Source organism: Zalophus californianus, chromosome 6 (assembly GCF_009762305.2).
Source record: "Zalophus californianus isolate mZalCal1 chromosome 6, mZalCal1.pri.v2, whole genome shotgun sequence".
Classification (NCBI taxonomy): Eukaryota; Metazoa; Chordata; class Mammalia; order Carnivora; family Otariidae; genus Zalophus; species Zalophus californianus.
In genome coordinates this window covers 27,960,381-27,976,924 of record NC_045600.1, presented here as the reverse complement: position 1 = coordinate 27,976,924, position 16,544 = coordinate 27,960,381, and the positions used below count along the sequence as shown (strand labels likewise).

The 16,544-nt window shown below is 46.1% G+C and overlaps 2 protein-coding genes across 10 annotated transcripts in view; one reads left to right on the top strand and one right to left on the bottom strand.

Annotated features, from left to right (window-relative positions):
* Positions 1-1,401: 1,401 nt before the first annotated feature.
* The window catches only part of HEATR4 (HEAT repeat containing 4), a 35,808-nt gene continuing 20,665 nt past the window's right edge, over positions 1,402-16,544 (bottom strand). For both annotated transcript variants that reach the window (XM_027569864.1, XM_027569865.1), the window contains 2 exons: positions 15,198-15,256; positions 1,402-1,745 (listed from right to left, as the gene is read on the bottom strand). In XM_027569864.1, coding sequence (XP_027425665.1) covers positions 1,587-1,745; positions 15,198-15,256 — 218 coding nt within the window. In that variant the 3' untranslated portion in view covers positions 1,402-1,586. The remainder of the gene's footprint in view (positions 1,746-15,197; positions 15,257-16,544) is intronic.
* The window catches only part of RIOX1 (ribosomal oxygenase 1), a 31,513-nt gene continuing 27,971 nt past the window's right edge, over positions 13,003-16,544 (top strand). For 7 of the 8 annotated variants that reach the window (XM_027569870.2, XM_027569871.1, XM_027569869.1 and 4 more), the window contains exon 1: positions 13,003-16,089. In XM_027569870.2, coding sequence (XP_027425671.1) covers positions 13,046-15,049 — 2,004 coding nt within the window. In that variant the 5' untranslated portion in view covers positions 13,003-13,045 and the 3' untranslated portion in view covers positions 15,050-16,089. The remainder of the gene's footprint in view (positions 16,090-16,544) is intronic. The other variant, XM_027569873.1, reaches the window with a different exon arrangement.

Sequence of the window (16,544 nt, the reverse complement as noted above, 5' to 3'; positions counted from 1 at the left end):
AACTGCTACTCCCCCAAAGTCCTTTTAACCCCTGTGTCCCATAGCTGTGAGGCATTCATAGTGGAAATGGTTGCTTTTTATATTGCTGGTGATGACAGTGCCACCAGAAGAGGGGATGTGATCAAGGGAAGAAAAAAGGAGCGATTCACATTTCCTGTATTTTCAACTCTAAATGTCCCAAAGCTCTTTAAGGTGTAAATAACAATCAATTTTTAGGGAAGAAAGCTGGAGTCACACTACTTTGCATACCAGGTCGCTCCTCTCCCGTAGTGATTTTTTTCTCTTGGTATTGTGTGGAGACAAGGAACTTGAAGTGACCCCACGGAAAAAGCTGGTTTTATTCTCCGCTCCTTTCCCTGTTTGTCTTCTCACTAGGACCTGTACTTCTGCCCTGCGTCATGGCTTCTAGCACAAATACTGTATGTCCTCCTTGTAAGGTCAAGGAGCTTATGATTTCTTCGGAGTCTCCCAGCACAAGAGTATCTAAGGACTGACCGGGTGGGGTGGTCATGTACCACGGGCTCCAGACACCACTGACTCCTGACGCCAAGACCCCTGGCTCCAGGGGCATGAATGACCTATGGAAGATACCTGAGCACTCATCCTCGTTTTGACAAGTTCCTGGATGCCGGAGAGGACTTGTAGATGAAACTACCATCCTCAGTAAAAACTCCAGACCTCAAACAAAGATGAGACTCATGCTCCTTTCCCTTCCGGGGTCTCCCAAATGCTCCATCGGTATCTGCTCTCTCTATACTTTCAATAAACTCTGCCCTCACTTGCTGCTGGCTCAAGTTTGATTTCTATCCTGCGTGAAGCCAAGGATCCTCTTGGTTGGTCCTGCAAGACCCCCTCTGGTTCCCTGCCCTGGCCCGCCTACATCAGTATGCTCTGACAGAACCCCATCTGGTGATACATACAGACTGCACCTCTTCCATCATGTCAAAATCTTGAAAGCGTGAGGGTATGTTGAGGCTCCCGAGAATTGTCAATTAGCATCGTGAAACTTCAGTGATGCTTCCAAGGGATCTCAGAGTGTTCATATGCCCATGTATGTGGTGCGAAGGAGAATGATCATACCAGCTTGGTCTTCCTGTAACACTCTTGTAAAGAACTTGCTCTAGAACAAGACTAGACTTGTAGATTAAAAAAAAAAAATCACCTAAGCTGTCCCTTTCCTAGACAAATGGTATTCTAGTTTGGGTTTCAGAGGCTTCTTCATATAGCTTGAAAAGAATGATGGGTCTTTTAATATTTCTACTCTAGTAAAATTCGGAGCTCTGACCTATAATTAGTATATAACCTTTCTAGGGTATGGAAAAATAGGTTCGATCACCTAATGTGATGTCAATTTTCTTTAAGCCTCTGTGTAAACGGTGCACATTAAAAAACCAGGACTACTGTTAAATAGATTTTTCTTTATAAACATAATGACAAAAAGATTGTACAAGATCAATTAAAAAAACAGAATGGGTCCACTGCTGTCTGTCTTGGTGTAAGAGAAGGGCTCATGCTAGAAATGATCACCTTTCCTTCCAGGGGAAGAGCACATGACCCTGGAAAAATATTTTTGCGTATTTACCCATCTAGAGATCCGCGTTGTCAGATCCAAATGGTCCCACCATAATCCTTTTTTCCCGGGCAGTGCTCAGATCTTTCACAGATGACAATTGACCTCTGCTTCTTGTGTGTAGGTCCACGACTGGACTCTGTGACCAGGGATTTGGTGTGCGGGGCCTCACAGGCTGCAGAGAAATATTAACACATGAGTGCCTATGCCTATGCCGAACACATGGTCTCATGTAAAAGGTAGACCCAAAGAGAAAGCCTCTTCAGCCACAGTTTATCAGAATAGCTCTATGAACTAGTACAATAAATAAGAAAGTAGAATTTATGACTTCAGGACCTGTCCTCCTTTGACCCCCGTCAGAAGCCTAACGTGGCAAATATGCCTGAATTTCCCACCCAAGAAGGCTTGGGCATCTGTGTGATGACCTTTGGGGTTAGCCTGCATTTTTAATGTCTTTACTATTATGCAGAAGTAGCAGCAGTGATGGGACGCCCTTGTATCTGTGACTAAAGAGACCTATTCCTGGGACGTGCTGAGAAGGTGGATTCACTCAGGGTGAACAGTCCCAGGGGACAAAGCACTGCTCTATCTCAACCCCATAAACCAATGTAGTGATGGCCAGGGTTGAGCTTGTACCCAGGTTATAGCATTCTCTCTAGGTTGTTCTAATATCAATCAAGTTTTCTGCATTACTCCATGGGCTAATAAAAGGGATATCCTCTGTAGAGAAAAAAGGACCCTCACACATTGTTGGGCTCCCCAGTGAGCAGAGAGTCTGCTTGAGATTCTCTCTCTCTCTCTCCCTCCACATCTCCACCACTCGTGCACACCTCTCTTTAAATAATAAAACAGCAACGTGTAAATGCTAGAATAAATTAGATCCTTTGCATCTATTTAAACTTAAAATGAAAACACTTTTTTTTAAGATTTTTTAAAAAAAATTTTAAGTAATCTTGGGTGCCTGGGTGGCTCAGATGGTTAAGCGGCTGCCTTCGGCTCAGGTCATGATCCCAGGGTCCTGGGATCGATTCCCACATTGGGCTCCCTGCTCAGCGGGGAGCCTGCTTCTCCCTCTGCCTCTCTCTCTGTCTTTTATGAATAAATAAATAAAATCTTTAAAAAAAATATTTTTAAGTAATCTCTATAGCCAATGTGGGGCTTGAACTTATTACCCTGATATCAAGAGTCACGTGTTCTACTGACTGAGCCAGCCAGGTATCCCAAAATGAAAATACTTTGGAGGTCCATTTAAAAAGTTAAAAAGACAACAAAGCTTTTCACAATTCTTTCAGAGGGTACGTAAAGCAAAAGAGTTGGAAGTTCAACATTCTAGACAGCACTTTTCATGATTTGTATCAGGACTCGGCGGGCTTTTTCTATAAAGGGCCAGATAGTAAATATCTTAGGTTTTGAGGGTCATACGGTCTGTCTCAAAACCACTCAACTCTGCTGTTGTAGCATAAAAGTAGCCACAGGCAGTTTGTAATGAATGAGTGTGGCTGTGTTCCAATATAGGTTTACATGTGGGCACTGCCATTTGAGTTTTCTATACATTTTATGTGACAAAATATTATTCTCCTTCTGATTTTTTCAACCATTCAAAAATATAAAAATCATTCCAGTCCACAGAGTGTATAAAAAAACAGGAGACAGGCTGGATTTGGTCAGAGGGCCACAGTTTGTTGACCCCTGATTTATACTAGTTGGATAAATTAGTCTTACAAATTAGTAAATCAGTAGTCTCAAAGCTAGACTGTAATCTGTCTCAAATTTGCCAAAGCAAAGGCCTGGTCCTTGAGGCCTTAAGCAAAATAAATCAGAAATAGATGAATTAAACATGAAAGTTCTTCTATTGTCAATAATCCCATTCCCAGAGGCAACCTCTGTCTTCAGTTTGTTATATATATCTTTCCAGATATTCAGCTGTGCAGATACACATACATATGCACACAGCATATATGTCTTTAAAGAAACTAGGGTGCCGGGCTGGCTCAGTCTGCAGAGCATGTGACTCTTGATCTCGGGGTTGTAAATTCAAGCCCACATTGAGTGTAGAGATTACATAAAATTAAAAATTTTTTCAAAAAATAAGTAAATAAAAAATAAACCATATATAAATGTATATGAGTTGTAGGTTTTTTAAGATTTTTATTTATTTATTTGACACAGAGAGAGAGAGCAAGCGAGCAAGCAGATAAGCAGGGGGAACGGCAGGCAAAGGGAGAAGCAGACTCTCCGCTGAGCAAAGAGACAGGACCCCGGGATCATGACCTGAGCCAAAGGCAGAGGCTTAACCAACTGAGCCACCCAGGCGCCCCACGAGTTGTGTTTGTTTAACAAAAAATAAGACAACATATATATTGTTCTGCAATTTTTCAATTTATTATATATACTTTTTTTTTTTTTTTTTTTTTTTTTAGGTGGGGAGAGGCAAAGGGAGAGGGAGAAAGAGATTCTTAAGCAGGTTCCATACCCAGTGTGGAGCTCAATCTCACAGCTCTGAGATCATGACTTGAGCTGAAATCAAGAGTTGGGAACTTAACCAACTGAGCCACCCAGGTGCCCCTCAATTTACAATATATTTTAAACATCTTTCCTTGTCATTCTTTTTAAAAATTGCCAATTAATAGGCATTTGAATCATTTCCAATTTTGAAATTATGAGCAATGAACATCTGTGTATCTTTGTGCACATGGGTGAATATTTTCTTTTTTCTTCTTTAAAGATTCTATTTTTTATTATTATTTATTTATTTATTTTTTTGAGAGAGAGAGCACGCAGGAGTACCAGCAGCAGGGGAGAGTCAGAGGGAGAGGGAGAAGCAGACGTTCCGCTGAGCAGGGAGCCTGACGTGGGGCTCCATCCCACCACCCTGGGATCACGACCTGAGCCAAAGACAGACTCTTAACCGACTGAACCACCCAGGCGCCCCTAAATATTTTATTTTTAAGTAATCCCTCCACCCACTGTGGGGCTTGAATTTATAACCCCAAGATCAAGAGTTGCATGCTCTACCAACTAAGCCAGCCAGGCGCACATGGGTGAATATTTCAAAGGACAGATTCCTAAAAGTACAATTACTGGGTTTAAAGACATTCAAATTTTTATACTGAGGCAATCATCCCAAAGTTTATCCTAGGGTTTCTCAATCTTGATATCATAGACATTTGGGCTGATAAGTCTTTGTTGTAGGGCTCTACTGTACACTGTAGCATGTTAGCATCTCTAGCCTCTACCAGTTATATGCTGGCAACAACTCCCTGTTGTGACAACCAAAAAAATGTCTCTAGACAACGCCAAATATCCCCTGGGGGCAAAACCACTGGGTGGAGAACCATGGCCCTGGACCTTTGTTTTCTTTTTTTCCTTTTATTTCACTTTTTTTCCTATTCCCCTTTCAACAACCTCTTATATTATCCTTCCTTCACGAAGGAAAAGTACTTAAAGGAACTTGTGATTCAGTACATATCGCTTGTGAGATAATAGAAAAAATATATATTGGTCTCTCCCACCACCCATTCCTGGCACAGAGTACTGAAACCCTCATAATTTCCTAATAACAAGAACACTAAGAGCATTTCTTGTTCTAATATTTGTCTTTGACCCCTCCCCTGACAGAGGGCTCTTAAAACCTTTGGGGTTTTTTGTTTTGTTTTGTTTTGTTTTCTTCTCTTAAGACCTTTGTAAATTGGGGCACCTGGGTGGCTCAGTCGTTAACGTCTGCCTTCAGCTCAGGTCATGATCCCGGGGTCCTGGGATCGAGCCCCACACCGGCTCCCTGCTCCACGGGAAGCCTGCTTCTCCCTCTCCCACTCCCCCTGCTTGTGTTCCCTCTCTCACTATGTATCTCTCTGTCAAATAAATAAATAAAATCTTAAAAAAAAAAAACTTTGTAAATTCTTAAGTGATAAGAGCATGTGGAGCATCTTTTGGTCTATTGAGGCAACCCTAGACTGGCTTCTGGGTTGAGGTTGGTCACCAGAAAGACCAAGCCATGATTAGAAGCTTGGGATTTTCGGCCCACCACTCATCCTTTAGAGAGGGGAAAGGGGCTAGAAACCAAGTTAATAATTAATCATGCCTGTGTGAGGAAGCCTCCATAAAAATACCAACAGTATGGAGCCCAGAGAGTTTCTGGTTGGTGAAACATCTACACCAGGAGTGTGACACATACCCCAACTCCACAGGGACAGAAGCTCCTGCTGTCAGGACCCTCCCAGACCTCCCCCTATGTAGCTCTTGGTCTGGCTATTCATCTGTCTCCCTTATCATATCCTTAATAAACTGGTCAGTGTGTTTCCAAGTTTTGTGAGCCACCCTAAGAAATTACTTGAACCTGAGGAGGGGGCTGTGGGATCCTCACAACGCTGTTTGATTTGTAGTCAAATTGGACAGAAATTGAGGGCAACCTGGGGACCTACTACTTGTAATTGGCATCTGAAGTAGGGTGGGAACAATCTAGTGGGCCTGAGCCCCTAACCTGTAGAATCAGATGCTCTCTCCAGGTAGATAGCGTTCGAATTTGGTTAAGTTGTAGGACCCCGAGCTGGTGTTGCAGAGAATTGCTTGTGGTGGGGGGAAAACCCTCATGTATTTGGCGACCAGAGTGTCAGAAATGAAGTGTTTTAAATGTTCTGTAGGCAAAGGGTAAAGGAGACACATAAAAAAGACACGGGCGGAGGAAAGAACTGGGTTTTTCTTTATACAAGAGGGGAAAATGGTTTTTCTAATACAACACCCCTCTGTTACTGAGATAGGGAAACTGAAGGGACCCCACGAAAAAAAGCTGTTTGGGTTTTTGTTGTTGTTGTTGTTTGTTTGTTTGTTTTTGCTCCTTTCCCTGTTTGTCTTCTCACTAGGACCTGTACTCCTGCCCTGCATCATGGCTTCTAGCACAAATATTGTATGTCCTCCTTGTAAGGTCAAGGAGCTTATGATTTCTTCGGAGTCTCCCAGCACTACAATATCTAAGGACTGACCGGGTGGGGTGGTCGTGTACCACGGGCTCCAGACACCACTGACTCCTGACGCCAAGACCCCCGGCTCCAGGGGCATGAGTGACTTATAGAGGACATCTGAGCACTCATCCCCGTTTTGACCAGTTCCTGGATGCTGGAGAGGACTCGTACACCAGACTGCTGTCCTCAATAAAAACTCCAGACCCCAAGCAAAGACGAGACTTACTCTTCTTTCCTTTCTGAGTCTCCCAGACACTCTGCCTGCATCTGCACTCTCTCTGTCTTCAGTAAACTCTGCTCTCACTTCCTGCCCACTCACATTTGATTTCTATCCTGTGTGAAGCCAAGGATCCTCCCGGCTGGTCCTGTGGACGCCCTCTGGGTCCTCAGACCCAGGAAGCTGGTGTCATTATGGGCTCAAGTGTATCCCCTCCCTCCCAGATTCATACGTTGAAGTCCTAACCCCTAGTATCTCAGAATGTGATATTTGGAGACAGTCTTTAGAGGGGTAATTAAGTTAAAATGAGATCATTTAAAGTGGACCCTAATCCAATATGACATAAAAGAAGGAAATTTGGACACAGATTTGTACAGAGGAAAGACCATGTGAAAACAGGGAGAAGACAGCCTTCCGCCAAATCAAGGGACCAGCTCTCAGAAACCAGCTCTGCCAATACCTCAGACTTCCAGTCTCCAGAACTGTGAGAAAATAAATTTCTTTTGTTTAAGCCATCAAGTCTGTAGTATTTTGTTATGACAGCCCTAGCAAACTCATATACCCTCCCAGTGTATTTGAATTTTAAACAAAGAATGAGTAAAAAAGTCAGTGACTGATCCAAAGGAATGACTATCTAACAATGGGTTTTCGCAGGGGAGATAATTTGGGGCATTTTCCCGAGAGGCTTCAGATCATTCTATGTAAGCTTAAACATGGAGTTGGCTTTATTCAGCTTGTTTTCTATAGCAGCTTCTCTGATGAACAATTATTAACTTCTATAATCTTAATGTCAGATTCCTTTGATTTATTTAAAGGGGAATTCTGTTGATTCAAAAAAACCAGAAGAGCAAGGCAGGCAATGATTCAAGATCACGAAAAATGAAATGAGTTTGGGAACGTGAAGTTTGTTGCTTAGAAAGCACTGTATTTTTTTTAAACCAGTTTTTTTTAAGGTTTTATTTATTTATTTGTCAGAGAGAGAGAGAGAGAGAGCGAGCATGCACACAAGCAGGGGAAGGAGCAGAGGGAGAAGCAGACTTCCCGCTGAGCAATAAGTCCAGTGAGGAACTCGATCACAGGACCCTGGGGTCATGACCCAAGCGAAGGGCAGATACTTAACAACTGAGCCATCCAGGCACCTGAAAACATTGTATTTTTAAATCACACAAGTGATTTGTCACAGCACTCCAGCTGGTCTGAAGGGTTAACTTGCTTCAAGTTAACACACTCCTTGCTTGCTGACTTAAGGCTCTTCATCTGTAAAATAACTAATTTACTTTCAGGGTGCCTGGGTGGCTCAGTTGTTAAGCATCTGCCTTCGGCTCAGGTCATGATCCCAGGGTCCTGGGATGGAGCCACGTCAGGCTCCCTGCTCAGCCGGAGCCTGCTTCTCCCTCTCCCACTCCCTCTGCATGTGTTCCCGGTCCTACTATCTCTCTCTCTCTGTCAAATAAATAAATAAAATCTTAAATAAAAAGAACTAATTTACTTTCTTTGAGATTTGCAGGCCATTGGCCTTAGGGAATAAAGGACCACGACGTTCCCAGGCCACCACAGAGGCCAACAAGTCTGAAGCCCCCTTAGCTTTCTGATTAGCCCAGCAATCTTTTAGCAAAATATTTTTCATTTTTAAGGTCACACAAATGACTTTACTGGCCTCCCTTTGCGCATCTATAGAACTTGCCCTCCTTTGCAGAAAGAACAGAGTACTTACTCTTGCATAACCCCTGGGCACCAAGGAACCAGAACTGACTGACTGACTGACTTACTTACTTACTTTATTTATTTATTTTAAGATTGATTTATTTGAGAGTGTGCGCATGGGGGGAGGGGCAGAAGGAGAGGGAGAGAATCACAAGCAGACTCCCCACTGAGCGTGAAGCCTGATGCAGGGCTCCATCTTACGACCCTGAAATCATGACCTGAGCCAAAATCAAGAGTCGGACTCTTAACCTACTGAGCCACCCAGGTGCCTTGGAACCAGAACTTCTTGCACAACCTCCGAGTACCAAAATAACTCTGTAGCTGGCATCATCACGTCTATATTCAAGAAATGTCACAGACCACTGCACTCCCTTAACTGATTAAACCCCTTTAAAAATCTTGGGCCAGGCAGAAGCCTGGGAGTTGGCCTATTCAGGTGGCCAGCCTCCGGAATAAAGCTCACACTCCTCTCCAAAACATTCATCTCTTGAGTATTGGCCTTTCAAGTGATGGGCAGCCAAACTTGGGTTTCAGTAACGATGTATGTTTTATGTAGAAAACCCAGAACATACAAATAAGTAAAGAGGAAGAAAATAAAAATCACCTGAATCCCACCATCCAAAGATAATCGCTGTTAAATATTGTGGCGTAAAGAGACTCCCCAACTTTCTTTTTTTTTTTAAGATTTTATTTATTCATTTATTTGAGAGAGTGAGAATGAGAGACAGAGAGAGCACATGAGAAGGGGGAGGGTCAGAGGAAGAAGCAGACTCCCTGCCGAGTAAGGAGCCCGATGCGGGACTCAATCCAAGGACTCCAGGATCATGACCTGAGCCGAAGGCAGTCACTCAACCAACTGAGCCACCCAGGTGCCCAAGACTCCCCAACTTTCTTGAGTAGTATGTATTCTTAGAAAGAAACAACAGGCCTCAGTGGAGTCACTTTTGCTAAACCCCACCAAGCCTCAACACCTAACCTAATTGCACTTCTAGCCATTCCCAGCAGTGGAATTTTATACCAATTAGTTTGGAATTTCCAGATCTGCACCAGTGAGGTAAACTGCATTAACTCCTTCGTCCCACCCTCTTTCTGCCAGCAAGAAACCTGCCATTTTGTACAACTTGGAGTTCCTTGCTACTTGCTAGATGGGATGCTGCCTGATTCATAAATTGTTGAATAAAGCCAATTAGGTCTTCAAATGTATTCAAATTTTGTTTTTTAACAGTATGGATGGATGTATGGTTAGACAGGTATACACACACACATTACACATACGTAAATGTCCCCCGAATGGGATCCTACTACAATACTTATTTTGTCTTTTATTTCCCCAGCCAGTGATACATTAAGAACATTACTCCATGTCATTCAATTGTATTTCTGAAGATGGTTATTAATATCTGCTCTTAGAGTGAGAACTAAGTAGCACCACAGGAAAAGTGATGAAATTTAAAATAAGTCAGGCTCCAAAAGATGCCTCTCAGTCACAAGGGAATCTCTAAAACAGATAGCAACAACATTCTTTGAGGAAATCACAAAATATTGAAAAAAGAAAAAGATGAGGTCACAGGAAGGACTGGGAGGAGGAGATGTTTGTACCGGATGTAGAAAAGATACATTCACAGCCCCCTCCTAGCTGAATTTATAACCCAGCTTTGTGAGCCGAGGAGAACAGCTCATCCCCCTAGTTCACTGCAGGATGTGTACTGAAAACCACTCCCTCTGAAAAGGCAATTAAAACTCCCAGTGACAAACCAGACCTGCCCTCTTCAACATTTCCCCAAGGGATCTGATATTACGGCCTTGCCAGCGCACACAGCCTGTGTGTCAGTTAGGAAGAGGGCTGCCCCTCCTGCTGTCCTTTCTAGACACTGCAGCCCTAAACTAGGGTACAGGAATTGGGAAACTATCATTTGGTATCAGCTCATACTGCTCCCCCCACCCCACCCTAGCTCATACTTTGATTCCTGGTCTGTTCCTCACACAATGGACTTGTCTGATATGATTTACTTAAATTTCCACGGAACATATGCAAAAATAATCTTAATCTCCACCTCCCCACACCCCACTCCAAGGTCCCCCAAACCAGGCTAGGGGCACACAAGCCATCTTACAGGGCTTTGCTCCATAATAATAAATTATTATTACTATAGCTATCATTTTTTAAGAGTTTAGCTCTGTACCAGACCCTGTGCTAAGTGCCTTAGATGCATTATTTTATCCTTACAACAACTCATTGAAGAAGTCGGTTCAGGAGAGCCTGGGTGGCTCAGTCGTTAAGTGTCTGCCTTTGGCTCGGGTCATGATCACGGGGTCCTGGGATCAAGCCCCACATCAGGCTCCCTGCTCGGTGGGAAGTCTGCTTCTCCCTCTCCCACTCCCCCTGCTTGTGTTCCCTCTTTCGCTGTCTCTCTCTGACAAATAAATAAATAAAATCTTAAAAAAAGAAGTAGGTTCAATTATTATTCCCATTTTACAGATGAGATTACTGAGACCAGAGAGAGTAACTTGACTCAGCTAATGCTGCAGATAATGAGTGAGAAGGAATCAATTCTAGTTGGTCTGCTTCCCGCAAACATTTCCTGTGCACCTCCTGTATGAAAGGCAGTATACTAAACTCAAGAGAAAAAGGCATACAGCAGTCCTTTCTTTGAAATCCCACCATCCTTGAAAGAGTTTAGGAAGGAAAATGACAAGTACATAATATACCAATACAAGGCACAAGGTGCTAAGTTCACGTGAAAGTTCAAAGTTCTCTTGCGATTAGAGAGATGCGAGGGCCTTTGAGGAGGAGATGGATTGTGAAATGGGCTTTAATGAGGGTTTTCACAAAAGACGTTTGGAGGACAGCATTTAGGGGAAACAGCATGAGTAAAGAAAGGTATGGCGAACACAGGCAAGGAACAGCAAATAGTTAAACTTCTAGAAGTAGAGCTTAGGGGAATTGTGACTGATAAAGCTGTGACATTACGTGACTTCAGAACCTAGCTGAGGAGCTCAGATTAGTCGATGGAGTACCAGATGGGTTTTCAGTGAGGTAATGGCAAATCTGGGGCCACAATTTGAGAAAATTTGTTGCTATCTGTGTTATAAACTGGCATAGGGAGGATCAAAGTTAGAGACCAGTTGGGAAACTACTTATAATAGACCAAGGTTTCTTGGTCTCAGCACTAGGCACTAGTGACATTCTGTGTCAGATAAATATCTGGTGGGGGAGAGTGTCCTTTGCACTGCAGGTGTTTAACAGCATGTCTGGCCTCTACCCACTGCATATTTTAACATTCAGCCCCATCCCCAGTGTTTCCTGGGAGGCAAAATCACCCCATTTGAGGACCACTGTATTAGACCATATTACAGTCAGAAATTTAAAAAGGTGAATGTGACACGTGGACAGGGGTAAAACATAAAAGCTTTGGCAAGTGTTTGGATAGGAGTGTGACTGAAGAGGATGGAAGGATCGAACAGATGTAGTCTAACATACTCCTAATTGCTTGCAACACTGTAAACTCTTCAGAAGGGCAATTTGGTAAACCCTTTTGAAGGGAGTTGGTAAAACGTATTAACAATCACAAAAGCTATCTTGCCCTTTGACCCAGCAATTCCATTCCTGGGAATTTATCTCAGATGATTCAAATGAAGACACAATCTTCATGTACAAAGCAACAATATTTACAGAGAATAGTGACCTTGCTGTTCTCAACAATTGCACCCTCATGCCTACCACATTTAATAGTGCCTGTTAAATGAGAGCGTCAGATTTAAGAGGTCAGTTTAAGATTCAGAGAAGGTGTGATCGAAGATTCTGAGGAGAGAAGTCGCAGCTAATGAAACAAAACCCCAGATGGGGTGGAAAGGGTAGATATCAAGAACGCACGTAGAAACGCTTATAACTTCTTTCCCATATCATAGAGGGCAATGACTCAGATTTTGTATATCCTTTTTTTTTTTTAAGGTAGGCTCCACCCCCAACGTGGGGCTTGAACTCACAACTCTGAGATCAAGGATCACACGCTCTGCTCTACATTCTGAGCCGGCCAGGGGCTCCCCCCACCCTCAAAAGACGGAGATTTTTGTATTGGTCAAAGGAAAGAAGGAAATTAGGGAGTCAATCAGTGACGTCATCTGCTGAGAAAGAAGACCCGGTGGACCCGAGGTTTGAACTTTGCCCGAGGAATCTCGATCTTTGCCCAAGAACATTCCTCGAAAATAGGAATTGTGCGCGTTCCCGTGCAAAGTTGGGGGAGAACACGCTGTTCAGAAATGAGGACGTCCTAGGGAACACCCCAATATACAGAGATTAAAGAAGAAGTGTTAAATAAGTAGACAACTTTCTTTCTCCCGGAGTCCCCAGCAAATTCGTTTTTAAATTGCCCTGCAAATATGGAACCCTTGCTAATTCGGCAGGGACACCACTATTCTGGTGAGAAGCCGAGTATTGTCAGCCGGGCGAGCGGGAGGCGCCGGGTGGAAGAATGGCAGGCGTGGCCAACCCGGAGGCGGCTGGAGGCCGCGCCCCCTTCCCAGAGTGCCCTGCAGCGGCTCCCAGCGAGATCCCTTTTCTGCCCAGCCCGGCCAGCCTCGGAAGGGGCTCCCGCCATGGACGGGCTCCGGGCTAGCACGGGGCTGTTGAGGCGCGGGAGGTTGAGACGCCGGCGCCAGCCGCAGCCGCATAGCGGGTCGGTCCTGGCCCTGCCCCTAAGGCCCAGGAAGATCCGAAGGCAGCTAAGGAGAAGCGTGGCGTCCCGCATGGCCGCACTGAGGGCCCAGACGCTACCCAGCGAGGACTCGGAGGACTCGAGGGTGGAGTCGACGGTCGACGATCCGGGGGACCCGCTGCCTGGTGGGGCGGCGGCCATCCCCGATGCGGCCCGGCGGGAGCCGTATGGCCACCTGGGGCCTGCAGAGCTGCTGGAGGCCTCGCCCGCGGCCCGCTCCCTCCAGACACCCCGCTCCCTGGTGGAGGCGCAGACCCCGCCGGCCCGCCTGGTGGAGGCGCAGACCCCGCCGGCCCGCCTGGTGGAGGCGCCCGCCCTGCCCGCGCGCCTGGTGCCGGCTTCCGCGCCGCCCGCGCGCCTGGTGGAGGTGCCCGCCGCGCCGGCCCGCGTGGTAGAATCCTCGGCCCTGCTGTGCAATGCCCAGCACTTGGCGGCCGCCCCGCAGTCCGTGGCCCCCGCCACAATGCCGGGGCCGCAGGTGGACAGCACGGGCGGGGAGCTGGCCTGGGACTCCCCGCTGCAGCGCGTCCTGGCCGAGCTGAACCGCATCCCCAGCAGCCGGCGGCGGGCAGCGCGCCTCTTCGAGTGGCTCATCTCGCCCATGCCGCCCGACCATTTCTACCGGCGCCTGTGGGAGCGGGAGGCGGTGCTGGTGCGGCGGCAGGACCACGCCTACTACCAGGGGCTTTTCTCCACCGCAGATCTGGACTCCATGCTGCGCCACGAGGAGGTGCAGTTCGGACAGCACCTGGACGCCGCTCGCTACGTCAACGGGCGGCGCGAGACCCTCAACCCGCCCGGCCGCGCGCTGCCCGCCGCCGCCTGGTCTCTGTACCAGGCCGGCTGCTCCCTGCGCCTCCTCTGTCCGCAGGCTTTCTCGACCACCGTGTGGCAGTTTTTGGCTGTGCTCCAGGAGCAGTTTGGAAGCATGGCAGGCTCCAACATTTACCTCACGCCCCCCAACTCGCAGGGCTTTGCCCCCCACTACGACGACATCGAGGCTTTTGTGCTGCAGCTGGAAGGTAGGAAACTCTGGCGCGTGTACCGACCCAGGGTCCCGACGGAGGAGCTGGCCCTGACCTCCAGTCCCAACTTCAGCCAGGACGACCTCGGTGAGCCGGTGCTGCAGACCGTGCTGGAACCTGGAGATTTGCTCTATTTTCCCCGGGGCTTCATTCACCAAGCCGAATGCCAGGATGGAGTGCACTCTCTGCACCTCACCTTGTCCACGTACCAGCGCAATACCTGGGGCGACTTCCTGGAGGCCGTACTGCCTTTGGCAGTGCAGGCTGCAATGGAAGAAAATGTGGAATTCCGAAGGGGTCTCCCCCGAGACTTCATGGATTACATGGGGGCCCAGCACTCGGATTCTAAGGATCCCCGAAGAACGGCTTTTATGGAGAAGGTGCGAGTCCTGGTTGCCCGCTTGGGACATTTTGCTCCTGTCGATGCTGTGGCTGACCAGCGAGCCAAAGACTTCATCCACGACTCTCTGCCCCCTGTGCTGACTGATAGGGAGAGGGCACTAAGTGTTTATGGGCTCCCAATTCGCTGGGAGGCTGGCGAACCTGTGAACGTGGGGGCCCAGTTGACAACAGAAACAGAAGTGCACATGCTTCAGGATGGGATAGCTCGGCTGGTGGGTGAGGGAGGCCATTTGTTTCTCTATTATACAGTGGAGAACTCCCGTGTTTATCATCTGGAAGAGCCCAAGTGCTTGGAGATATACCCTCAGCAAGCTGATGCTATGGAACTCTTGCTGCGCTCCTACCCAGAGTTTGTGAGAGTAGGGGACCTGCCCTGTGACACTGTGGAGGACCAGCTTTCCTTGGCAACCATGTTATATGACAAGGGGCTGCTGCTCACCAAGATGCCTCTAACCTGAACTAGTTTCTTGTTGACTGCTGGAAGCAAGACAGTGGTGATTCTCTTAACCACCATTACCACCTTTTTGGCAGGGGGCTGGGGGAGGGGTGAGGGGACTCATGTTCTTACCTTGAGAACCATTTACCTTTATGACTGCTTACATTTACCTTTATGACTGCTTTAATGTCACAAATTTCAGACGGTTTTCTAGGAATCACCACTTCATCTAAGCACAAAAGTAAAAGCAGAAGTTGGAGGTGGAAAAAGGAGCTCTTTCTGCAGAAGTAACTTTGATCCCTGATCATTTCAGAGCACCAGCCTCATCATCACCCCCAGGCTTCAGTGTACTGTGTAGCACTTGCTGTGTCATTCTGCTTTGAGACATTAGATGTTTTTATTTGGGATTTGCATCCTTCATTTGAGTTCTCTTTCCTCAGTTTGGGGGGAGGGCTGGGGTCAGTATCCTGTTTGTTACTATGAGTTTGTATGTTAGAAAAGTTATTAAAGTGCCAAAGGATGTTTCTCTTAAGGCTAGATTATTATGTGACGTGTTTGAAGGAATTGGGTGGTGGGGGGTGTAGGGAAAATCTATAATGGCTGAGGTGAAAGGTAACTTGGGGTGGTTGTAGGATTGGGGCCAATTCTATAACTTCGGGGGTAATTAATCATGCTACTTGAACCCCAAACATCACAATCCTGTTGGAAAAGTTGAGTGTATTATGTTTTTGCTCAGTGCTTGTTTGCATCAGTAGGTGGCATTGCTCCCAAAGGGCAGCATGTCACCTACTTATGCCTCAGTCAACCAACTTGTAGCAAGCTGGCCATGAAGGAAAGGAAGGCTGGTGTTCAAGTTACTTTCCACTCTCATTTTTTTCTGGCAGTTGGAGGAATCTTCCCCAAACCTGGCAAGTGACTTGTTCTCATGGTTGGTGGAAGAGAGCCTGGTGTACCAGAGAGAGCACTGGATTTGGAGCCAGAAGACCTGGGTTTGGGGTGGTGGCTGGTAGGCAGCTGACTGAATGATCTGAGGCTGCTGCTACGCCTGGGCACGCAGATTTTGTAAGTATATTTTGGTATAGCTTGATGTCTGCACTTCATTTAGGTTGTCTAGAACTTTTAGATCCTATCACCGTAACTGACAGGTGCAGCTATATAAGGTTGAGAACTTCATGAAGTTTTTTTTAAGTTGGGAAATCATGGGTATACATAAAGTGATAGCTTGTTCTTGTTCTCCAACCCCACTTTCCAGAGGTAACTACTATTAAAAGGTAAACTTAAAAGGCTTTGTTTTGATGCTTAATCAAACATAACAGTAGTTTTTGTTTTGTTTTCCTAACCTCTCATTTTTTGACCTAATTTTCAAATCCGTTCAATTAGAACTACCTCATTCTTTTTTTTTTTTAAGATTTTATTTATTTATTTGACAGACAGAGACAGCGAGAGCAGGAACACAAGCAGGGGGAGAGGGGGAAGCAGGCTTCCCGCTGAGCAGGGAGCCCGATGTGGGACTCGAT